This window comes from Suillus clintonianus (genome assembly GCF_016758775.1).
Source record: "Suillus clintonianus strain FC179 chromosome Unknown DEU56scaffold_65, whole genome shotgun sequence".
Classification (NCBI taxonomy): Eukaryota; Fungi; Basidiomycota; class Agaricomycetes; order Boletales; family Suillaceae; genus Suillus; species Suillus clintonianus.
In genome coordinates this window covers 85,244-108,845 of record NW_024539289.1, presented here as the reverse complement: position 1 = coordinate 108,845, position 23,602 = coordinate 85,244, and the positions used below count along the sequence as shown (strand labels likewise).

Sequence of the window (23,602 nt, the reverse complement as noted above, 5' to 3'; positions counted from 1 at the left end):
GTTCAGTATACACTTCTCTTTTTCCTCGTCTTTTTTAGTTCATTGTCTGTTGGGCGCCCTCAGGTGCCTAGATCACTCCACTCGCAGAAGAACATGGTGAGTTGCGGTGTAATCTCTAGCCATTTGAAACTTATTTGCGCAGCACCACGAGGAGGGGCCGGAACTTGAAACAGGCCGTCACCCAAAACGTCTGGTGACATTCCCGGAACGCTACATACATTTTTGGTGTGTACTACGCATGTCACTCATCGCTCAGTGACTGGGTGGGTCATTGACCGCCGCACATATTGTCCACTATAACTGTCATATGATGTTTTGCCTCTGCTTCTTCCAAAGATGCGTCATAGCCATCCTTATTTGAGTGCCACGTGCACCGAAATCAAATGTCGCCAGTGTCGCATATGCATAGTTGAACTGGATTTGCGAGTGACTGAAAAATCAGTGCGCACCCTAAACTACTATGAGGGTGGTTAATGCCAGTTTGGTGGCCCTGACGTGTGGGACATAAGTTGGTAATTATTTCATCATCGTCCCCTATTCAATGATCCTTTCTATGTCAGATGACAGTCCTCAAAATTCTTCCCTCTACAGTCAAAACGGAGGTACCATTCCCTTCAAGCATCTGGGGGTGTTATGGTATCTTGATTGCTGTTGACTCGTTCATTGGTCATGTCTTGGTTCCGTTGCACCCGCGCCAGTCACCATTGCGCACCCGCACCTGTACGATGAAGGGAATGGGAATACTACGTTTGGCCATCGACACTACTTTCAGTCAGGGGTGTACTCAATATCTCGGTGGCAAACAAGAGAGGTCAAGCAAATATCGGTGACCTGCTGCCAACCACCTGTCCAAGTGGAGCTTGCTCTAGTATCTAACGCTTCGCCTCGACATATAAAGTAAGTAAAAATTCTTGAAATCCTACATCTCAAGTCACTGCACAATATTTGCATCACAACAGCTCTTTCAAGATGAAGTTTACGCTCGTCGTTGCTCTTCTCTCTGTCATCACCCCCCTAGCGTTCGCATTCCCAATACTCGGGTATGTTACATACGACTTTGTGTATAGCAACGCTAGTGCGTCCCTCGCCACCGTCTCTTGTTCTAACGGTGCGAACGGTCTTTTGACCAGGGGGTATACCACCTTCGGCTCTATCCCTTCATTCCCAAACATCGGAGCTATCCCAGGTGCCACCTGGAATTCTGACTTGTGCGGCACCTGCTGGAGTGTCAAGTACACAGCCCCCGACGGTGTTCAAACTACCATCTTCATCACCGCTATCGATGCAGCTACTACATACAATTTCTCCCCGCGGACGTTCTATGAGTTGACTGGCCTCGGGTACGGTAAAGTTGCTGCCGGAGTCACTCGTGTCCCTGCCAGCAACTGTGGGATGTAGTGGCAGGTATGTCCATCCTTTAAATTCTGCGAGGCTTGAACTCTGATTTAACGCGAGTGTAGGCTATCCTGCTGGGAGTGCTGGGAACGGTTGTCATTATCGAACAAGGTTCTTTTTATTCGTTGATTTATGGGCGGGGCGAGGCAGCTTGTATGTTGTGGTTTGTTGAATGTTTTTGGGTGCTCGACGGACACCTTTGTTACGTATGTTCATTGTGGTTTCCTTTGAAAGCATGTTCAGTTCTCACCGTGTATTATAAACCAGACAGTAGTTTGTAAATTCTTGGCTGAGGCTTATAGTGGTTCGCAACAATATTGTGGAATATCCAAAATTGGCCAGGCAAGGAGCTGAATCCAGTGCTCGAGCTTACTACCAGAATTCGAAGTTGAGGACACCGAACCACAAAATATTACTACAAGGCTACGATTTTCTCAGCCACGCTTAACGTGGAGACAGAGACTATATTGATAACACTGTGTAGTTGGAGGTCTTGAATCTTGATATGAGTTTCGTCCGTTGGGGGGTTTGGTCCAGGCGTTCGGCTTTAGCCGAATGTCGTGGATGCCTCAACCGTTGTTCAACCGGTCTTTGCTCGATGCCTTAACTGCGCATTTCAGTTTTTTTTCGCGATTTGCGTAACTCTCGACATATTCCTGGCAGATATCTTATATTAGGACCGCTTCTTACTGGTTCTCGATATTGAGATAGCGTCAGGACACGCAACGTCACAATATTGATGGCACTGAAAGTCTTCTCCGACCAAGTACGTGACTAGAGTCACTAGATCGACAGCGACAACCAGGTGAAGCCTTAAATGTACAAGACGTCAGATCTTCAGAATTCGGCGCGCTAGACTCAAGCGTTTGATTCTAGATACTCGGAAAGTGAGTGTGTATACCAATTGTGTCTCTGAATTTTTCCGATTTTCATGTACTCTCCTCCTTTCACCAGGTCTACCATATTATCCACATCCTTGCTGGTATGCGGCCTTCTGCAGCAGCATAATTCACTTTCCTCCCAGGTACACATCCTTTATGTACATACGTCAACGCATCATACCTTCATTAGTTCATTCACCTTGTATTCACGTCTCTTTCTCCTCATCCTTTTTGGTTCATTTCCTGCTGGACGCTCCAGGTTCCTATGTCGCAAGGGAAAATAGTCGCGGTAGAATCTCAAGCCGTTTGGAGCTTTTTTGCGCAGCACCACGAGGAGAGGCCGGAACTTGAAACGGGCCGTCACCCAAAGTGTCTGGTGACATTCCTCGAACGATACAGCATTACATTTTCAGATGGGTATGCACATATAGTTTCTTCTGTTGATCCCGATCATCGTCGCACTAAGATATGTTTCTATGATAGAAAATGTATACGGAGCGCAGTCAGTGTTAACTGTTATATGGTGTTTTTACCTCTGCTTCAAGATGCATCATGACCATCTTTATTTGAGTACCACCTCCGGTCGTAGTCTTTCGTCACGCGGAGCATAACTAATTCATATTAGGAGGAATAACTCCTTAGGGAGAGAATGTAGCTGACCTGAATTTGCGGGTGACTTTGAGAATCAACGCACACCCCAAACTATTGTGACGGTGGTCTATGCCAGTTTGGCGGCTCCAACATGTGAATATTGAACTTGGAAATAGGTAAGCACTTCCTCCATCATGGTCCGCTGTTCACTGAACCTTTCTTTATCAGATGTTCTCTTTGCAATCAAGACGGAAAGTATCTTTCCCTTCGAAAGCCGGAGTTTCTATTCCATCTTGACATCTGCTGTTGACCTTTCTCTTGGTTTTGTTGCACCCGCGCAGGCCACTTTTGCACACACCGCCTTTGGCCTGATTGGAATGAGAATGCCATGTTTGGCCACATACGCTCCTTTCAGCTCAGGTGTGTACTCAATAACTCGGTGGCAATCAAGGGAGGTCATGCAGATGTCACCGACCTGCTGCCGTTCACCTGCACATATGTATTGAGTAGGTCTCGCTCTGTGGTCTAACGTGTTGCCTCGACATATAAAAGTGAGTAAAAAATCTTGAAATTCTGCATCTCAAGCCTCTGCACAATATTGACATCAAACAGCTCTTTCGAAATGAAGTTTACACTTGTTACTCTTCTCTCTGCCCTAGTCCTCCCGGCGTTCGCAGTACCCGGGTATGTCACATACGACCCTGTGTATAGCAACGCTGGAACGTCCCTCACTACCGTCTCATGTTCTGACGGCGCGAACGGTCTTTTGACCAAGGGGTATACCACTTTCGGTTCTATCCCTTCATTCCCCAACATCGGAGCTATCCCAGGTGCTACCTGGAACTCCCCGTTGTGCGGCACCTGCTGGCGCATCAAGTACACCGCGCCCGGCGGCGGCACTACCACCATCTTTATGACCGCTGTCGATGCAGCTACTACGTACAATGTCTCCCCGCTGACGTTCTATGAGTTGACTGGCCTCGGGTATGGTAAATTTGCTGTCGAAGCCACCCAGGTAGCTGCCAGTTACTGTGGCATGTAGTGGCAGGTATGTCCATCCTTTATGTTCTGCGAGACTCGAGCTCTGATTCAGCGTGGGTCTAGGCTATTATGCTGGAGGGTTTTGATGTACTCGGAACGGTTGTTAGTATTGAATAAGGCTCTTGAGTCTTTGGTTCATGGGCGGGGCGGGGCAGCTTGTATGTTGTGGTTTGTTAAATGTTTACGTTCATCATTGTGGTTTCCTTTGGAAGCATGTTCAGCTCGCACCGTGTATTACAAACCAGATGGTAGTTTGTAAACTTCTTGGCTGGGGCTTATGGTGGTTCGGGCTCCGGTGCGTTTGGCTTAGCGGTACGAGCTATACTTCCTAGCGATGCTTGCCGCCTCGGCAAAATATTCCAGACATCGTAGTGGTTATTATTGCCTGATCAAAAAAATGTGGCGCGAGCTTGAGCCCTTGACTCAAGCGCTGCGCGACAAAGCTTCGGAACAAAAAATTCTGGCTGATACTAGTACGAGGATTGTGGTGCAATACGGTCTGGACTCAGCTGTCGCACATATTGTCCTCGCCACAATATTGTGGAATATCCAAAATTGGCCAGGCAAGGAGCTGAATCCAGTGCTCGAGCTTACTACCAGAATTCGAAGTTGAGGACGCCGAACCACAAAATAATACTACGAGGCTACTATTTCTTCAGCCACGCTTAATATGGAGACAGAGACTATATTGGTAACGCTGTGTAGTTGGAGGTCTTGAATCTTGATATGAGTTTCGTCCGTTGGGGGGTTTGATCCAGACGTTCGGCTTTAGCCGAATGTCGTGGATGCCTCAACCGTTGTTCAACCGATCTTTGCTCGATGCCTTGACTGCGCATTCCAGTTTCTCGCGATTTGCGACGGGCGTAGCTCTCGTCATATTCCTGACAGATATAGGTCCGTTTCTTTGCGTGTCTTCACGCCTTCACACTTGGCATTGAGATAGCGTCAAGACACGCAAAGTCATGATATTCATGGCACTGAAAGTCTTCTCCGACCAAGTACGTGACTAGATCGACAGAGACAACCAGGTGAAGCCTTAAATGTACAAGACGCCACATCCCCAGAACTCGACGCACCAAACTCAAGCATTTGATTCGAAAGTGAGTGTGTATACCAATTGTGTCTCTGAATCTTTCCGATTTTCATGAACTCTCCTCCTTCCGCCGGGTCTATCATATTATCCATGTCCTTACTGGTATGCTGCCTACCCCAGCAGCACAATTCACTTTCCTCCCAAGTACACATCTTTTATGTACATACGTCAACGCATCACACCTTCATTAGTTCATTCACCTTGTATTCACGTCTCTTTCTCCTCATCCTTTTTAATTCATTTCCTGCTGGACGCCTCAAGTTCCTATGTCGCAAGGGAAAATAGTCGCGGTAGAATCTCTAGCCGCTTGGAGCTTATTTGCGCAGCACCACGAGGAGAGGCCGGAACTTGAAACGGGCCGTCACCCAAAGTGTCTGGTGACATTCCTCGAACGCTACAGTGTAACATTTCCAGATGGGTGTGTTTCTTCTGTTGATCCCGATCATCGTCGCACTAAGATATGTTTCTATGGTAGAAAATATGTATGGAGCTCAGTCAGTGATAACTGTCAAATGGTGTTTTTGCCTCTGCTTCAAGCTGCGTCATGACCATCTTTATTTGAGTACCACCTCCGGTCGCTAGTCTTTCGTCACGCGGAGCATAACTAATTCTTATTAGGAGGAATGACTCCTATATAGCCCACCTGAATTTGCGGGTGACTTTGAGAATCAGCGCACACCCTAAACTGTTGTGACGGTGGTCCATGCTAGTTTGGTGGCCCCAACATGTGAATATTTGAACTTGGAAATAGGTAAGTACTTCCTCCATCATGGTCCGCTGTTCACTGAACCTTTCCTTGTCAGATGTTCTCTTTGCAATTAAGACGGAAAGTATCTTTCCCTTCGAAAGTCGGAGTTTCTGTTGACCTTTCTCTTGGTTTTGTTGCACCCGCGCAGGCCACTTTTGCACACACCGCCTCTGCCCTGATTGGAATGAGGATACCATGTTTAGCCACCTACGCTCCTTTCAGCTCAGATGTGTACTCAATGACTCGGTGGCAATCAAGGGAGGTCATATGTCGTTGTCGACCTGCTGCTGTCCACCTGCCCATGTGTATTGAGTAGGTCTCGCTCTGTGGTCTAACGTGTCGCCTCGACATATAAAAGTGAGTAAAAAATCTTGAAATTCTGCATCTCAAGTCGTTGCACAATATTCACATCAATCAGCTTTTACACAATGAAGTTCACACTCGTTGTTGCTCTTCTCTCTGCCTTAGCCCTCCCGGCGTTCGCAGTACCCGGGTTTGCCACATACGACCCTGTGTATAGCAATGCTGGAACGTCCCTCTCCACTGTCTCATGTTCTAACGGCGCGAACGGTCTTTTGACCAAGGGGTATACCACCTTCGGCTCTATCCCTTCATTCCCCAACATCGGAGCTATCCCAGGTGCTACCTGGAACTCCCCGTTGTGCGGCACCTGCTGGAGTGTCAAGTACACCGCGCCCGGCGGCGGCTTTACCACCATCTTTATGACCGCTGTCGATGCAGCTATCACGTACAATGTCTCCCCGCTGACGTTCAGCAAGTTGACAAACTGCACTGGCTTCGACACCGGCAAAGTTGCTGTCGATGTCACCCAGGTCGCTGCCAGTAACTGTGGCATGTAGGAGGTATGCTCATCCTTTATGTTCTGCGAGACTCGAGCTCTGAATCAGCGTGGGTCTAGGATATTATGCTGGAGGGTTTTGGTGCTCGGAACGGTTGTTAGTATCGAATAAGGCTCTTGAGTCTTTGGTTCATGGGTGGGGCAGCTTGTATGTTGTGGCTTGTACGTTGTTGTCTGTTATTCAGAAAGTATGCGCTATGCAATGTTTTTGGGAAAGTCGATGCTCGACGGACAGCTCCGTATGGTATAAACCAAATAGTAAACTTAACGGAGCCCAACTTGGTTGGGGCCTACGCTAGCTCTGCATTTGGCTTGACAGTACTTACGAACTTGCCGCCTTGGCACACCGTCTCCATAGTGGTTATTTGTTATAAAAATGTGACGCAAGTCCTTGAATTCAACGCGACGAAGCTGTGGAACAAAAAGTCTTTCTGTCTAGACTCCAGGCTGGCAGCAGCTCGCGAACATCTTGCCATCGCGACATTGACCTGAATATCCAAATTTGGCATCCAGGCCGGAAGGAGCTAACCCAGCGATCCAATAGGAAATACTTCTTCAAGTTGCACAGTCACCTCTGCGTGGATGCCCGACTCGGATGAGCGCACCACTAGACCTCTCAGCAGGCTCTAATCGCAATCCCACCGATCCATCGACCTGGCAGGTGTCACCTATATCGATCTGTAGCGCTGCCACACTGCCAATATTCAAGATTGGTGTTTGAGCCTGTTTGAGCTCTGCTGGTACCCTCGTCGTCTTCGCATTCAATGACAAGCATGTCACCTCTGGGCGACTCTCGGATGGACGAACCCATCACTATATTTGTATTCCACCACTCTGGCTGGCTGAACTGCTCCATCTTCCCTATGGATGGGTCAGTATGGCAGGCACGCTGGTCACTGTCTGAAATAAAAATTTAGCCATCGGTCCTCCCTACAGATTTCGCATCATATGTTATCTCCATCCGTCCCACTTAAATTGGAAAACTGGACTGTTGCCTCTCACACTTGGATATACCACTTGTTATGGTTCCCCTATGCACTAAATCGAAGGAACTCAGTCGTTCATATTCGTGGTTGATTTCTGGAGAGCCCAACATTTTGTCAAAGCACAACATAGTGCGCATCGCGTCAAGACTGTGGTCGTAGAACTGCTTATTTCTGCGTGTGCTATCGTTGCTCATAACGCACACATTTTGCGTTCGTTCCTTTTGACCTTCGGGGAGCGGTAGGCCAGTTATGCTGGCAGTATTACGCACAGACTCAGGCACGGAAAAGTCCCGGAGGCTTCGGAAGCTAGGCCCAGCTAGGGCGTCGGCTGGCAGTGGCTCACTCGCCGCCAATGGGAACTTAGGGTAGGATCGGACCCTTGAATTCCGTGCTCGTCGGCCGATGCAATGTGCTTGACTTTTGTGGGGGCGGTATATGGCCAGTTTTCTTGGTGTCTATCTGAACGTAGGAAGAAGTAAGAATTTCTTTCATCATCGTCCGTCGTTCACTGAGCCGTTGTATCGTCAGAATTTCCGACACTGTTCCAGGAGACTTCTTTCATGGATGATATCTACTTCCCTGCAAGGTTTCGGAGATCATTTTTCACCTTGACATTTGCAGCTGACTTATCTCTTGGCGTTATCTTGTTTCCGCTGCACTCGCGCCGGCCCTCCTTGCACAAGTGGCTTTCCGCTGGCCCGGGAATAAGAATACTGAATTTGGTCATGTGCTACTTTCAGCTCAGACATATACTTATGTCTCGATCGCAGTCAAGGGAGGTCGAAGTAAGAAATAAAAATGTCGAATGCGGGTCGCCTGAGCCCCTACCCATGTGCACCAGTGGGGCCTGCTCTGGCGTCTGCTACTCCACCTTGCCGTATAAAAGTGAGCAGAAAATCTCGGAATTCTGTTATCTCCAAGTTGCTGCACAATATTCACATCAAACAGCTCTTACACAATGAAGTTCACACTCATCGTTTCTCTTCTCTCTGCCCTCACCCTCCCGGCATTCGCAATACCCGCGGATGTCACATGGGATGGTACGTACAGCAACCCTGACGCATCCCTCAATATCGTCTCCTGCTCTGACGGCAAGAATGGTCTGTTGGCCAAGGGTTACACCACCTTCAGCTCCCTCCCCTCATTCCCCAACATCGGAGGTATGCCAGGTACGATCTGGAACTCCACCTTATGTGGTTCCTGCTGGAGCCTCAAGTACACCACGCCCAGTGGCAACCAGACTACTGTCTACGTCACCGCCGTTGATAATGCTTTCACGTACAACATCTCACCGCAGGCATTCGATGAGTTGACTGAAGGGACTGGGTTCGAGATCGGTAAAGTTAGAGCCAGAGCCCTTCGGGTTCCTGATGCCAGGTGCGGCATGTAGAGGCAGGTGTGTTCTCCTTGATGTTCAGCATGACTTGCGCACTGACTCAATGTCGAGTCTCGTAGAAGGTCCTAGGAATTTTTGAGCATCGAACAATATCTGGAGCGTTTATGAGTGGGGCATCTCAGACATACGTTGCGGTTTGTTATTCAGAAAGTATGGTGGAAGGTACCTACTCAACGATTCACGTTAGCGGACCAAACGCACCTTGAACCAGACTTTATTCCTTGCATCAGATCGCACCTAGGCCTTGTGGGCGGTACAATCATTAAATAGTAGATATAGCGGCGTAGAGCATTTTGGACCTTTGGCTAGAGCATTTTGTCACGGTGCTAATTAATTCGTCTTTCAACATACATTTCATGTGGTTATATATATGGTGTCATGAAATCAGCCTGAATCGCCACCGTGAAATTTCTGCAGCAACATTCTGCGAAGATCCCCCAACAATACTCAGTGGCTACATCTGTGCTCAGTGCTACTGGTATTGTGTACTAGGATTGTGGTTTGTTGTTCGACGAGGAGTATATTTAACGTGTCGTCAGAGTGATGTCATGTTCAGCTCTTCACCCATTCACCAGTGGCAGCATTCCTTACACCATGACACCACCGTATCTTATAACGCTGAACAAAATACCCGGCATCGACCGCCATGAGCTTGAGAAGCTGGCGCGGAAGGAAGGCAGCGGTACCACAGACGAAGCCTTGACCTTCAAGAAGCCCTTCCAGACCGTTGTCCGGCCACCCACCACGAACCACAATATCCATGACGATTATATAAAGCATCCCCCTGAAGTACGCGGTCGTGACATCATGTTCGCGTCAGGAGTGCTAACTGCAAGTGTCGTTCATAGAACATTTCCCTGGAGCCGACAGAAATAGTAAATTTGGCGAGAAAGAGGGCACATTCAAGCCCTAGCCGTGGAGGTAGAGACGTCAGGACATGAGGACACTGGGTCAAAGCAGACGTTCATGGTGAGATTGTCTGCGAATCCTCATTGCATCAGTGATTCTAAACAGCGCAGACGCGTATGTGTTTTCTCGGGCTGAAGCACGGAGTTAGCTAACTCGTAGTCCCCATTGTGTAAAGTTATGCGAGATGTGATAAATACTCAAAGGGTGTGCTCAAGTTGAATGACTTGCTATTGTACACGGTTTTACATGAGCTTCACGTTCCCGTCACCACCTTTCCTCAGCTTGCGTCCTGTGGCAAATAGGATGCTGTCCAGTAGTCCAGCCACGGTGAGAACGCCTCCGACGATAGCGCAAGTCCTACAGACAGCATGAAGTAAGAGAAATGCTAGGCAAGATATAATGTTACTCACGAAGTGAGGAAGTGCGCAAACGACTGCCTCATTTCAGAGTGCACGACAAGAATCGGTGAAATTTCAAAGTTGAAGTATGCGCCTGACAGGAGTTTAAATATTGATAGATCATCCACGCTCTTCAAATTTTACGTACCCGGTGCACCCGCAGCGCCGTGTTGAGTGAACACGCCTTGCTTGTTCTCGCCTTCATTGAACTTGGTCAAATCGCGCTCAAATTGCGTCGAACTGTATTGGTGCGTGTTGATCTGCATTGTTCAGGCCATGAATTTGTGTCACCAGCTTGATGACATGGACTCACAAGTTTGCCTTCCAGCGTGCGGAATTGGGTTGATACGACTTTGAGGAAATACTGATACATGTATGCGGCCTTGGTCGTCTGCAATCGTGTGAGTAGAAGTATTAAGAACCCTGCACACTTGATTTTACCTTCGCTTCAACACCATCTAATGGATTGTCCGCAATCCCCATACGTTCCTTCATATCCTTCCCGATCTTCGCCTTGTTAGGGTTATACTCGTCGTCTGCCATGAAGAAAAACTCGTGGATGATGTGGCTGAAATCGTGTGGGTTACCATCGTCGCGGAGGTATGGCACCAGATCCTGGAAGGTACGCGAGCCTGCCTGGTAGGATCGTCCTGGCGAAACTTGGATGCTTCCGATGACTTTGTTCACCCGAATACGTCCAGATACATTGCATCCCTCATCTGCCTGGTCCTTGAGCTTTTCTGACCATCCTTCCTCAACACACTGTCATAGATTCCTTAGCAAGCTGTTACAAGGAACTTAGGTTAACCTCACCTGTTCAATACCGTCGGGATTACCGAAACTCCACCCCTTGTCTGTATATGACTGTCGAACCTCTTCGCACGAGTTACAGCACCCACTCTCGGGTGGCTGTCCACCATAGCACGAGCCACAATACCCACTCGCACGTCGTTCAGCAAGCTTGTCGATCTCATTGCGGAGGTCACCGCCCTTCTGTGCAGGCATGTCCACACCAGTCGGAGTGATCCGCTTCTTGAGAATATTATGTGAAACATCGCGTTGTTGCTCGCCAGAGATGTCCATTACATCCAGACTGAGCACTGCATGAGTCAAAGATAAGGTCAGCCATAGTGAGATTGTACAGTCAGCAATACACGGGAATTGGGCTCACAGTAACACGGAACATGGGGGAAGGTGACGTTCAACCGCACACTCAGCTTCTGCCCCCGGCTCCGGTCGACTACTATCGATGTGTCAACGTTAAGACGGCGGTAATCGAAAAACTCCATTGTTGTAAATGCCAAAATGATACATGCAGATATGAGGGTCACTAGACGACCCGCTATCAATATCACTTCATCGTGGTGGTTCCGGACAGTAACTTACGCAGAGCCCCGGTACGCGTTTTAACTTTGACATCCTCCGTTGTCTGGATGTGCGCGACACATACGTGGTCAGTCCTTGCCCGTTCCCACTTCAACGGAATCGGTTCTCACCTTCCCGAAGGCGTCTATGCCTTTGAAACCAGATAGAAAACCCTTGGCCATTTATGACCTTCAACGACCAGCGAACACAATATTTGAAGCAGAAGAAAGTATGAGAGGAGAGAAAAGCTGGAAATGGTTGGTCTAGAGTATACTGGGGTTTCGACCACGTGGACGTTATGAATGAGCTACGTGTCACTTGAGTTCGCCGACTCCGTAGAGAGGGAAACCCGTTTATCCGAGCTAGTCCTTTATTAGAACCTGAAGAATGAATGACCATGTGTCTATAACGGGTTTGGCTAGGGGAGACTAGAGCTAGTCGTAATGTACAGCTACTACTGCAATCCAATTTTATCTACACCTTGCTTCACCCGTCCGATGAAATTGCGCACACCGTCTTTGATGCCCTCGGCTTGTACACCGACATTGTCAGAGCTTGTTCTGTATACACCCGTACCAGCCGAACCTCCAAGACTGACGTTGACACCGCCAAGGTTGAGGTTCAAAGATGGAGCGGTGGTTGCGGATTCTGGAGGTGGCTCGTAAACTGACACGGGAAATTTCTCTGCAGCTGCACGAATCATCTCAACGTAACTGATAAGGATAGTAAATAGGCCGCATCCTCATTTTTCCGAAGATAATACGCACCTGGATGAGTTGTGTACACAAGTGCCGCCAAGAAGAAGTCTTGTCCCTGTCAGAGAATTACCTGCTTCTTGGTTCAGGAGTGCAACTGTCCTTGCTTCTTCATAAGTAGTACCGCCGATCATGAAAATGATGATATCTTGAGGCCTGAGGAGATCTGAGCTCGGACGTTGCTCAGGGATACGAATTTCTCACCTCTGCAATCCCATGTGAGTACCAGATCCGTCCAAGAAAGGGTAGGTGGTGTCCTTCAATCGGCCCTTGAAGATATTTTCTAAAGTTTGAGATAGATGTGGCGTGTGTTGAGTATACACGTTCTCGACACCCTGCGCATTATTAGTATGGCACGCGATGTAATGCTGTGTTTAGAATACCTTAAGTCCTTTGAGAGCAGATCTGCCCTTGGCTAACAAAGATTCTGTCGAGAATAAATCATCCTGTCGCTGATCTGATCCAGCCACATTCAGAAACACGTAAACCAGCTGAAATGGAATGAGCACAGGTCCATTGGTGCAATTCTCAACTTACCCGAGCCTCTTCACGAGACACGCCATTGGAGAGCAGCAAATTGATTAAAGCAGCAATGTTGCTCGTCTGTGTCTTTTGATAACGTAGTGCGTAGAGAATGACGACCCGCAACTTGTTCCAGGCCGGCACGACCGGGTTGTTGACCACAGCCTGCACGTTCTACCCTGTGTCGTAAGCGTCAAAGAATGACATCGACTTCAGAATGCAAACCTTAAAGTCTGAACCCGAACTCGTGGCCAGCCCTTGCTCTACCTCCCCCACATCAAGTAACCTGTCGCGATCTACCAACCTACTAAGTTCGCCTACCAAAGCGACGTGTTTGCTAACGTTCCCACCCAGCTTCCGAAATTCTGGGTATTCTTCTACAAAGCGCTTCATGTCAAAAATTGAGTTGATGGATGAAGGTGATTGGGCGAGGGAACGCGACTGATATGATTGGACATAAGTCTTCAGGGAAGTGCCAAGGTCTCCAAACGTCGCCAGATAATGAGCTTGAAAGAAAGGGTCGGTAGTCGTTGTCAAGGTTATTTCCTATGCCTGGCATTAGAAAATGAGCAACGCAAAACTTAAAGAGACACACAGAAAGCTCTGGACGAATATCAGGAACCATGCTGAGATTTACGCGACCATTATGAATGCCCAACAACTCGTGCACCATGGCTTGATAGGTCCACTGCGATAGTAGAGGGGTGACAGGGTCGTTTCGCCGGTCGAGAATCAGTAGCAGTGGAGCTACTTGCGTCAGGCGAAAATCGAACAACGTCGACTCCGCTTGGATACGATGCTGTGATCCTTGTGAGTGTTATACATGGGAGCTCGCTAGTCTGGCAATTACCTGCACTTCACTCGCCAGTTTTTTTGCCATCCCGCTTATTTTCTCGTACCGAATCACAGGCTTCTTTTTCAAGCTGAGAAGGACCGCTGTAATACCCTGCACAGAGCGCTCAAGCGCAAGGGGATCCCATACATTTGGTGAGGAACCATACAGAGGTTTCTCTGACGTCGGTGTATGATTAAGAGAAAACAGGCAGGGCAACAGGGGTGCATAATCAGCAAAGTATTCCTAGTCGGGAGACTTGGGTAAAAATTCGGTCTGGAATAATTCCCACTTACCTGCACCTCCCTGACGACCTCGAATTCATCCACATCGGCCAAACGTTCAATGGCAGGTTTGCTCAATATGCTGCTGAAATCTGAAATATACAATTGATATGAGCTGACCGTCTCCTATTCTACCCCTGGTAGTCACGCACTGACACAAATAGTATTCCCCGTATTTGGGTTCCCTTAGCTCAGCGGAAAGGGCATCAAGACTGTCTTCGCTTGGTTGCAGAAAACAGACACATTTCATGTGGGACATGCGGTCCCGTTTCTTGTTATCAATACGATCGGTCAGGTAAACCTGATGTGAAAGTAGAGTAGATTGGGTGGAGGCGAGTGAAACGATGGGTGTCTGTGATTGCGAAGATGGAGCTGAGTTATTACACAGTAGTAAGAAGAAGACGTACCGTGTGGGTGTCAAGCAGCAGGACTTTCATTGCAGAGGGCGTAGACACCAACTTGGTGATGTACGTCTCCACTGCCTTGACCACGTCCATGGCTGAATGACGACTTCAGGTTCAGCTGGGTGGCACAGCAGTGTTCGATGAGTATGTAGCGTGAACTACGTTGTGATTCACGTCAGTAAGTGTTAAGACTGGCAGCGAACAGCTTAGTAGTTGATGAGCGCTCCGTGTGGCATGGGTAGCGTGTCACGAGCGAGTCTCCCCATCGGTCGAATGCAGTTTCCTAAACGGGAACAGGATAAAAAGGTTAAACATTTGCACATGTAAAATTGTTTCCAGTTGCACCCCGGATCTACGTGAACAAGTTCGAGCGCTAGCGGACCAAGATAATGACGGTTTGCTAGGTAATTCTGGGCCCATGTGGTCGTCACGTCCGACGCCTGTCAAGCAGCTCAAACCGTGTCCCCCCTTTCTCGCCACCCTGCATGAATATCCGCCAGTGAATATTGAATCTTCTAGTCCGGCGGAGACCAGGCACGGGGTGCATCCTAAGCGTCGGAAAATGAACGTCAATGTGAATTTCATTGGTGGCGGCAGTCCTGATACACTATAACGTGTGTACTCCGATGCGTCTCGATCAACTTGGTGGACGTGTGCGATAACCCTGTAGTACTAACGTGATGCGTGGTTTCTGCCCAATAATTTTAAAGCGGTAGCGAGACTTTCCCTGGCTTGCCTGGTAATCGTCTTGAAGCTGACTTTTACGTTGACGATGAAGCGATACTTCGGTTGTGGTTAGACACGGCATGTTCCTTGAGCTATTCCTTAAAGGTCTCTCTCCAGTAACCTTTGATCAAGCCACTGGCGGACATGATCTTCAGATGCACTTAACGTAAAGTTCAGCCCGTTGGACAAGTTCCCGTCATGTCCACCTACCCAGTGAAGGTTTTCGTTTCGTTCACTATCATTGATTACACGTTGTTTTAACTTTCCGTTGCCCTCCGTGCAACCCTGACCACAAGACCGCCAATTTACAAGTTCCATATCTCGTGCACTCCAACCATGTGCTCCGGTTGTCTCGTCGACGGAACTAATTTGCTCCTCCATCCCGATATAGTGGTCAATCCTCTGTGGAGAACATCTACTGAGAGCTTATTGATTCAACGAGCGTGGAGGCGTGATCGCGATTTTAGATCTGGCCGAGAGCTATTTCCTTGTAACCGTACCTCATGACTGAGAGCCAAGTAAAAATAAGACAACAGATTGGTCGTTGACCTCAGGAATGCGTTGTACTCCTGACCGTCATCGCGGTAACTACCGATTTCTTTTCTCAACCTTGCTCTTCATTCAGTCTCACCCGCTCCACTACGTCAAGCCCCTCTTCGAACAGCAACAGGAATTCCTAGCACTACCGAACTTCAAATTGCACCAGGGTCAAGCAAATAACCATGATCATTTTTTGAAGCGCTGGAGTTGACATCTCGCTAAAGTTGACGTCGTGGAGTTCTTTCAGACAGGAGCTTCATGCGATGTCTACCCCTCCCTGGTTTTCAAAACTATATAACGCCGGGATTCATCAATACACATGGAAACTCACGTTGCCAAAGATCATGTCACCTTCGTTCTATCACACCGAGCTTAACAGGGCCCTTTCCGAACAAGCCTTCGGGTTGGCTCGGTTTGACATATTCAGAAGCTCGTCGCCTCACGAGGCCACTGCATCTGTCACTCTCATTGAGGGCAGAACTATTCGCATAACCCTAACTGCTCGTGGCTATCAGGTATGAATAGCGTACATCTATTTAACATCCACTAAAATTTCTTTTAGCTTGATGGGGATCAGATCTTCGAATCTATTGAGGGACTCTTGCAGTCCGTCAGTACAGCATACGAAGGAAGGAGGAGAGAGGCTTTATTTTCGCGCCTGCGAAGCCTATCATGAATCGTTGCTCAAGATCGCAATATTCAGTGGCCCTAAAGTTAGTCCCTTTGTTGCCCGGATCATCGTATCCTGCTGACATCTTGGCAGCATATTTGTAGTATTTTTGTACTAATGTATAGTGTGACGCATATTTTTGTTCGTTGTCGTTACCGTGTTTCCAGAGGCTTACAAACAAGCTTTGTTCTCCAGTACTATAGACAGTCTGGTAGTACCACTTGCAAGTTTGGAACTATTTTTTTCTGACGTGCCTGCCCCAGTCTGAAAACACTCGTGTCATTCTGCCCAGTGCAAAAGTAGCCAAGTACCTGCAGCTGCTACGCATCGGCACATTGTGGTTCTGCGAGAGATCCCGATTCCTTTCGCCTCTGCAGACTAGATTCGTATTGCTCCCTATTGAAATTCTCGCCGTTTCTCGCCTTCTTGATTGTAAGTCCGATCCACTTCCGATCTGCTTCATTCCTCAAGCAGTTAGCCCACCACCTATCCATGCTGTCCCGGAGCAGACCGGTATTTAACTGGTTATGTTCGCTCTGTTCATTGAGGACATGTAGGAGGAACCCGGCGTTGAGATGCTCCATGCCCATTTCCGATAGACACTTGAAAATCCGAGTGATGCGAAGGTTGTTGTGAGGAGCTTCTAAATAGTTTATCCAAGTTCGTAAGCATGAATGTGTGATCTGGCGCTTCACCCACGCAAGAAGTTTCTGTATCGAGCTCTGTAGCCTTCTGAGCGTCCAACGAGACCAGTCTCGAAGTCCAGCAGGGACATGCCGTAGAAGTCCAACATCAACTCATAAGACGCCTTGATACGTTCAATGACACGAGGATCTTCCTTCATTGCCGCAACCTCGTGTGACTGCAGAGCTTGGGCCTCGAAATTCATGCCATTCTCCCGGATGGGGAAGCTGTGCACATCATGATTCATGCGATAATCGCCGGGTATGTCGCTCGACTTACAGCCATTGAATGTAACCATGATTGTGCTCCAGTTGGATATAATCCTTGCGCCAGCTATGAAACTTTATTATAATGCTTCAACTCGACATTGAATAACGGTGTCATTCCTTTGGTGGATCTCGCTGATCAAAAGATCATCTGGCTGGCAGCGCAGTTGATTTTTGTAAAATAGCAGATTTTGTAGAGCTTGGGGGTCATCCGTTTGACCGTGGTAATGAGAGAGAAAAGCGCGAATATCTCGCGGAAGTGACATAGAACGGGGTTTTATAACCTGAGATCACCCAGGGGATTCTGTGAAAAGGTGCCGGTGAAGGACAAGACAAGAATCTTGCACCAAAATAGGAAGTCAAAAAACACTATCTTATCTACGCGCCCGGTGTCTCAACTCAAAAGTCCTGGAATTGCCTGGTTGGGGCCGGTTCTCTGGCTATCCAGACGAGAATAAATCACTGTATAATCCACCCCTTGTGCAATGGTGTGCTGCTGAGGGCGGCAGACCTCTGTGGAATGGCCGTTTTATCATGGTAGGTTGTGGGTTTGAATTTTGCAAATTATGGTCATTAATGTGACTTTACGGATTAAAATTTAATCGAGGATCACCACAGACCCGATTTGGCAATCAAGTTCGGACAAATACTCAAACTCAACCACTTACATAACCAATATTCTACCATCCACTGACGCTGTCTCCAACAAATACTGTCTACCATCGTATTGGCCAGCTGCCTCAGCAACATTCCCATACAATTTCGTCTATGGGTCCTTCGACTTCGCCGAGTCGCGTTCGTCCGGCATCATGCCGATAATTAGCACGAGGTAAAAGACCATTTAACCTCGTGCAGCAGCACACGCATCCATGGGTTTGTAGCTATTAAATTCATGTCTTCTACCTTTTATTGTGGAACCTCCAGATCTATCATGTCAAATGCTTTGTATGTGCATTGGCTCTATTTTCCGCTTTCGCATACACTGAGGCAGTCCATACCCATTGCCGTTGTCAAGTTATCTCCAACCCGGATCCCAAAATCCATTTGACGTCCAGTTGCACTTACCACCGCGTGCAGTCCGTATTGGGCAATGATAGTGAGTGTATCAGTTCATTTATAACCAGCTCACATGAAGACGACAGCTATATGCTAACTTCGCGCTTGGCAAACAACAAGTTCCCTATTCTGATCTATCTTACCACTTGGCTGGTGATCAAGTCACACACCGATCATCCGAGCCAAAATACACACCTTTCGCGATTTTAATCATGGCATGAGCATTTTTCTATCAGACGGAAGATTTGCAGTTCGCAGGTCAGCGGGAAGGACGTGAGGACATATTGCGGAATTACGATTGTCGTGGTTCGGCTGATTGCCTTTAGGTAGGCTTTGACGTTTGTGATTGAGCCGTGTCGAACATCAGATCTATTCCAGAACGCAAAAGTGGGCATGCGAGTCTCGCATCACGAAGCTATCAGGGAGAGCATGACAGTCCTATACGGCAGAGGTGGATGACACGGGGAATTGCCACAGATAATGCGAATGAAAGTATGTATTACTCCTTGCACTATTACATGCATCATGACGCTGCTTAAAAGATATATAACGCGATAGTGTCCGGATGCACGCAAGCACGTTCGAAGCATATTGATACAGTAATCTGCCTCTGGCTGTGCTTCGTTCATTAACGATTAATGAGAATGTTTCGACGTTTCTTCGGGGAAGATGTCAGCATGTCAGAATCTTCTAGTCGATGCGGAGATGAAGGCGCGAAACTCCCTTCTTGGACGAACGTTGGCCCGAGCAGAGAAAAATGGTAGCTCCATGAAGATGATAAAGAAGTCATTTAGGCTTTAGTTTTCGCTTGCCCAATTGGCATGTGATCCCTCTTACTAAATCGTGGTAACTCATATCTTATCAGACTGAATTGCTCAGCGCCCTAAGACCGCAGATATTCCAAAGGCGTCCGCCGTGTTTTTCATTCGTGTGGAGCATATCTTACGTGGAAAAGCATGCGAACAGTCAAGCATTTTGGCTTGCCCTCCGATCGAGGGCTTCAATAGCAGGAGTCTTGGTCCAAATGTGGTCAACTTCTTGCACGAAAGCAGTGATATTCGCATCTAGCACCGACGTGTGAGTTTCTGCGCGGCAGCAGTGCTGTTAAACGTACGTGCACAAAACCTCAAATTCAAAGTCGTGAACGTCAACCCCTATACGTTTTGTAGGAAATTGTGATCGAGCCCAAGGCTCGCGGGGATGTATATCTAATTCTTCCGTGGACCTCTTCTGTCCAAGTGTCAAGCACAGGTCTCGTCCACCGACGCCACTGATGGGCCAGCCTGGTCTGCAGTCCAAGCCTTATCCACTTATCATTACATGAGCGCTGAGGGGCACAAACATGTGTATTATCACAGTCGAGCAATGTTCAACACAAGTCGATTGTGAGAAATCAACAATATGACAAAGGATGTATCATCTGCGCGTGATTGGTGAGTGAAATGACGACAGACAAGTATGTTTGACGCAATATCCTGCACCTTTAGATATTGTCGAGGCAGCGTGTGATGCGGCCGTTGCTGAGACTCAGGAATACACGCACACGGTGGTCAAATGTTGACCACAAGACATATTGCGTCCGCTGCGAAGAAACGCTGGAGAGGCACGAACGGAGGCTTTTGCACCTGCCACGGGTTTGCTCTCCTTGCTGTCGGGCAAGCCAGGTTACCGGTCGACACAAAAGGGAGCCAGCACAACTTCGTGGCGTGACAAGGAACTCGACAATAGTAATGTCAAGCCCGATGCCCATCCGAGTCCTTCCCGGAGGCAGTACAGTTCGTTGGGTCGCACATGCATTGGCTCTGACCTGTGATATGCTGCGACGTCATAGGAAGATATGTCCTCGAGGGGAAATAATCGTGGCGCTTGCATGCCATTGGCCCAAAGCCCACGAAATGAAAGTGCCTAAATGCTTGCAACGATGCCACACGAGCGTACTCGTTCGCAAGCCGAGGCAAATCACATTTTCCGCTTGAATTCGGTTGTCACCAGGCCCAACCATGGCGGCCCAGCTGAAGGGAGAGTTGCCACGCACTGGCGGGATGCCATACTGGTCTGGGCGGGGTTGAGCCTCCCGCATGCCTGGAGTCGTGTGTGGTCGAGACCCTCTTGACCTAGAATTTTTGGACATTTTCATTCCTGCTTGCATTTCTGGGGTTTGTCGTAGAAACCCCCTTGATCTAGAATATTGACATTTCATTCCTGGGGTTTGTCGTAGATCCGAATCTGGATATGTAAAGTGTTGAAATGAAATGTATAGGAAGATGTTTTGCATTTTTGAGGTCTGGAGCTTCAACGGAGCTTTCAAGCTCCTTTATGAGATTGGGCCTGGAAGCTCTGTCGAGTGCATGTGGTGTACACAGCCAACAACATGAAGGACTGCGGAGGGCGAAAGCAGGAGTGCAACCCGGCGCTTTAGCAGCGCGATGACGACGGCCAATTTACTCCAATTTACTACTATGAACAATGTTATCAGATATCATGACTATGGCTATGTGCCTACACGGACCATGCACATGATTGGCGCGGGTCCTACCGAAACCTACCCTACATAAGTAGATTGAGTAGCTTTTATAATACAGTGGCGGCATGTCGGAATGTGCGCGTACCTCCGCCTTCGAAGGGGTAACCGCATTCGCCCTTACTAGTGTCTGATAAGTAATTGGGCAATGGCTAGAAAGCGGATTGCGCGATAGGCTGCAACCTTGCAAGATCCAATCGAAACGAACAAGTGACAATCCGGCAAGAAAGCTACTAGGCTCAATCTGGTGCTACGAGCCGAGATGGAGGTTTGAACCCCTCAGTTAACGTTCCATACCTCCGCGGCCAACCTTGAACGACGCGGCGACTCGCCAGTGATCTGGCTGCGTAGATGTTGTTTCGATCTGGTTTGGTGGCTGTTTTGAGGATGGAGTGTAATATAACCCCATACAAGCGCGCATATCATGGAGAGTTTAAAAAGTGCATTCGAGCGGCTAAAGTGTCGTACTAGGCGATATGGAAGGCGACACTGGAGCCTCGGGTGACGTGCTGGGAACTGCTGTGTGCCACTAGTGTGAGTCGACGTGAGTGGTGGTCGGACCGTGTGGGGTGTGCTTCTACGTCGCGGTGTTGAAAGAAGTACGTCTAATCTTCGCATAGAACACGGATCCGAGGGCCAGCCTGTACTCGCTTATGCAGTCGCTTACCTCACATGAAAAGCGTGTCTCTTGCACTGGCTTGACATGTTCGTATACCGATAGAGGCCGATAGGCGTTCTTCGCGTTGAGAAAATCCAGATCTTCGAAATCGATTTACCTTACAAAGCGTGCCGAACATCATACTTTTGTGTGCTTCTGAGATCTCAACATGATGCAAAGGCGAGATGCAGGTCTTCCAAAGTTGCGCGAAGAATTCAATATTGTGCCTCTGTGACGATATCATATGAACATGATGTCGCGGGCTCATACTTTTTCTGTTGGCTGAAACGGCGCGAGTCGCGTGACCGAAGAGCGATCCTTGTTCAGGTCAGTTTGATGAAATTCGCGAGCGAATAGGGATGGAAAGATCTATGCGATGGTCGCGGATAAGATATCACCGTGGACTATGCCCCATCAATGAGTGCCTACAACGTAAGATATTGTGCGGGTACTCAAATACAATCTCCAAAAGCCTAAGTAAGAGAAACATGGAGGAGAAGACTCACGGTAGCACCTCAGTCAACACAGCAGGTGCCTAATTTTCGATCGCAATTATTGGTGGTACCTTTGGCTGTCTGAAAATATATGTCAAGTTGCCGCGACGTGCGTGCCTTTTTATATTTCCGGGCGCAAATGAATGATATATGGTTACAGCCCGTTGTGGGACCCCCATAAGAGTATGGTTCAACGGCGGTGGGCCCCGCGGGGAGGGCAACAGATGGGACCAATGATTAAACGGAACAAGATTGATGATGGCAGTGACTTGCACTACTATAGTTTTGGCGCGGTGCATTTGATGAACGCCGAATATCAAGGATCGCGTGGTTAGTATGTTGAGGAGAGAACGTAAACCTCGGGGAAGTGGATGTGGATTTCTCCATGTAGCAAAGGCATCGCCCGAAGGCCGTCTGACCAGGAATCCGAGCAGTTCGGTTTGACCTGAAATGGTCAAGGGGAGTACTTGTGAGATGAGAGGGGCGCCCGACGCGAATGGCCCAGAGCTTTACTTCACGATGACATCGAGGTTTTGAGGCCCATTGACTGGTGGAGTTCCGGAAGGGGGCCAGGACTTGCCAAAGAAATAAGAATGGCGTGAAAGTCGGACTGAAAGGAAGAGCGTTCCGGGAACGGGGAAAGCCGAGTAGTCTATCAAAGGTGGATTTGAAATTGTTTGGACACTGAGGCAGGTGAGACAAGATTAGGTGAATGACGGATCGCTCACAGGGCGGTTGCCACAGTTTCAGTGGTTGGACCAATGAGAGTCGTGAAGCGCTGTGTACAGTTGTGTACGGTAAATGGTACCTACATGTACCTACATGTTACACGGTTTACACATGGAACATGTCGCAACTTGAGGTGTCAATTGATACTGACGGAGATACGATACAGTAACGGTGCTATCTAGTAGCAAAATTTGAGCCTACAGATGACGGTATTTGCCGAGGAGGTATGTAACACGGGGCTTACCGGTGGCGTCGGTCGTCGTCTATTCAAAAAAAATAATTTATTGGGACTACAGGAGATATAAATTTGTGACGACATTCGATAAGGGTCTGGAGTACGGCGTAGGGAGTCGTCTAGAAGGTGTACGGGCCGATGGGAAGGTCTAGGGACTGTGTACCATTGCCACGTGCACAGGGTTCCACGCTGTGTAACACGGGGTAGCGCATTTAGCGTGACAGCATGCGACTTCCCAATGCGGGGGGTGTGTGCAAGTATAGCCGAGGATCCGAGGTAGCCGAAACATACTTGAAGAGTAATAACTAGTAATAACTCAATTTCAAATATTTTCAATCCTGAATTATTCGGCATTCGGTGCGATTGCAATCCCCAATTGGGTAGTCCATTTGGCGTATATGCGAATCACCAATCAAATAATAAAACCCCGAACCTTTCACTCTTTTCTTCGTCCAATCCTATCCTCCCATATCTCACTCCATCCCATCCACTCATCGCCCTCGTCGTCGTCCTCAACGTCGACAACCTCAATCAATACTCCGTTAACCTAGGAGTGCCACACTC

The 23,602-nt window shown here is 48.3% G+C and overlaps 8 protein-coding genes across 8 annotated transcripts; 6 read left to right on the top strand and 2 right to left on the bottom strand.

The window, feature by feature from the left end:
- The first annotated feature begins 635 nt into the window (after positions 1-635).
- DEU56DRAFT_499210 (Cerato-platanin) lies at positions 636-1,719 on the top strand. The gene is made up of 3 exons (XM_041346514.1): positions 636-897; positions 960-1,404; positions 1,461-1,719. Exon 2 carries the CDS (start codon positions 970-972, stop codon positions 1,396-1,398), a length of 429 nt encoding a protein of 142 aa, XP_041205823.1. The 5' UTR covers positions 636-897; positions 960-969; the 3' UTR covers positions 1,399-1,404; positions 1,461-1,719.
- Positions 1,720-3,156: 1,437 nt separating this feature from the next.
- On the top strand, positions 3,157-4,182 carry DEU56DRAFT_499233 (Cerato-platanin). The gene is made up of 3 exons (XM_041346515.1): positions 3,157-3,418; positions 3,480-3,915; positions 3,972-4,182. Exon 2 carries the CDS (start codon positions 3,490-3,492, stop codon positions 3,907-3,909), a length of 420 nt encoding a protein of 139 aa, XP_041205822.1. The 5' UTR covers positions 3,157-3,418; positions 3,480-3,489; the 3' UTR covers positions 3,910-3,915; positions 3,972-4,182.
- Positions 4,183-5,747: 1,565 nt separating this feature from the next.
- Positions 5,748-6,860, top strand: DEU56DRAFT_817850 (Cerato-platanin). Its single transcript, XM_041353939.1, has 3 exons — positions 5,748-6,106; positions 6,168-6,612; positions 6,669-6,860. The coding sequence occupies exon 2, from the start codon at positions 6,178-6,180 to the stop codon at positions 6,607-6,609; it is 432 nt and encodes a 143-aa protein (XP_041205821.1). The 5' UTR covers positions 5,748-6,106; positions 6,168-6,177; the 3' UTR covers positions 6,610-6,612; positions 6,669-6,860.
- A 1,536-nt stretch (positions 6,861-8,396) lies between these two features.
- DEU56DRAFT_499050 (Cerato-platanin) lies at positions 8,397-9,117 on the top strand. The gene is made up of 3 exons (XM_041346512.1): positions 8,397-8,479; positions 8,543-8,990; positions 9,042-9,117. Exon 2 carries the CDS (start codon positions 8,553-8,555, stop codon positions 8,982-8,984), a length of 432 nt encoding a protein of 143 aa, XP_041205820.1. The 5' UTR covers positions 8,397-8,479; positions 8,543-8,552; the 3' UTR covers positions 8,985-8,990; positions 9,042-9,117.
- A 467-nt stretch (positions 9,118-9,584) lies between these two features.
- On the top strand, positions 9,585-9,931 carry DEU56DRAFT_915248 (uncharacterized protein; the record flags this gene model as incomplete). The annotated part of the gene is made up of 2 exons (XM_041357717.1): positions 9,585-9,779; positions 9,839-9,931. The coding sequence occupies 2 exons, from the start codon at positions 9,585-9,587 to the stop codon at positions 9,929-9,931; spliced, it is 288 nt and encodes a 95-aa protein (XP_041205819.1).
- A 210-nt stretch (positions 9,932-10,141) lies between these two features.
- Positions 10,142-14,552, bottom strand: DEU56DRAFT_741434 (Sec1 family-domain-containing protein; the record flags this gene model as incomplete). Its single annotated transcript, XM_041348875.1, has 19 exons — positions 10,142-10,256; positions 10,310-10,391; positions 10,446-10,557; positions 10,611-10,688; positions 10,739-11,059; positions 11,111-11,397; positions 11,469-11,627; positions 11,684-11,726; positions 12,261-12,375; positions 12,430-12,573; positions 12,622-12,752; positions 12,801-12,908; positions 12,955-13,113; positions 13,165-13,485; positions 13,535-13,738; positions 13,790-14,017; positions 14,068-14,147; positions 14,212-14,407; positions 14,463-14,552. 19 exons carry the CDS (start codon positions 14,550-14,552, stop codon positions 10,142-10,144), a joined length of 2,973 nt encoding a protein of 990 aa, XP_041205818.1.
- Positions 14,553-15,526: 974 nt separating this feature from the next.
- DEU56DRAFT_817829 (uncharacterized protein) lies at positions 15,527-16,646 on the top strand. The gene is made up of 4 exons (XM_041353938.1): positions 15,527-15,892; positions 15,950-16,240; positions 16,288-16,438; positions 16,489-16,646. The coding sequence occupies exons 2-3, from the start codon at positions 15,989-15,991 to the stop codon at positions 16,399-16,401; spliced, it is 366 nt and encodes a 121-aa protein (XP_041205817.1). The 5' UTR covers positions 15,527-15,892; positions 15,950-15,988; the 3' UTR covers positions 16,402-16,438; positions 16,489-16,646.
- Positions 16,647-17,659, bottom strand: DEU56DRAFT_817825 (opioid growth factor receptor conserved region-domain-containing protein). Its single transcript, XM_041353937.1, has 4 exons — positions 17,468-17,659; positions 17,359-17,414; positions 17,095-17,306; positions 16,647-17,038 (listed from the first exon to the last, which is right to left on the bottom strand). Exons 1-4 carry the CDS (start codon positions 17,609-17,611, stop codon positions 16,716-16,718), a joined length of 735 nt encoding a protein of 244 aa, XP_041205816.1. The 5' UTR covers positions 17,612-17,659; the 3' UTR covers positions 16,647-16,715.
- Between the last annotated feature and the right edge of the window lie 5,943 nt (positions 17,660-23,602).

Coding starts and splice junctions, on each gene's coding strand:
- DEU56DRAFT_499050 (XM_041346512.1), top strand. CDS start 8,553: ATGAAGTTCACACTCATCGTTTCTCTTCTCTCTGCCCTCACCCTCCCG.
- DEU56DRAFT_817825 (XM_041353937.1), bottom strand. CDS start 17,611: ATGTCACTTCCGCGAGATATTCGCGCTTTTCTCTCTCATTACCACGGT. Junction 17,415..17,467: donor TGATCAGCGAGATCCACCAA/AGGAATGACACC, acceptor ATAAAGTTTCAT/AGCTGGCGCAAGGATTATAT. Junction 17,307..17,358: donor CATGGTTACATTCAATGGCT/GTAAGTCGAGCG, acceptor TGATGTGCACAG/CTTCCCCATCCGGGAGAATG.
- DEU56DRAFT_499210 (XM_041346514.1), top strand. CDS start 970: ATGAAGTTTACGCTCGTCGTTGCTCTTCTCTCTGTCATCACCCCCCTA.
- DEU56DRAFT_817829 (XM_041353938.1), top strand. CDS start 15,989: ATGTCTACCCCTCCCTGGTTTTCAAAACTATATAACGCCGGGATTCAT. Junction 16,241..16,287: donor TAACTGCTCGTGGCTATCAG/GTATGAATAGCG, acceptor AATTTCTTTTAG/CTTGATGGGGATCAGATCTT.
- DEU56DRAFT_499233 (XM_041346515.1), top strand. CDS start 3,490: ATGAAGTTTACACTTGTTACTCTTCTCTCTGCCCTAGTCCTCCCGGCG.
- DEU56DRAFT_817850 (XM_041353939.1), top strand. CDS start 6,178: ATGAAGTTCACACTCGTTGTTGCTCTTCTCTCTGCCTTAGCCCTCCCG.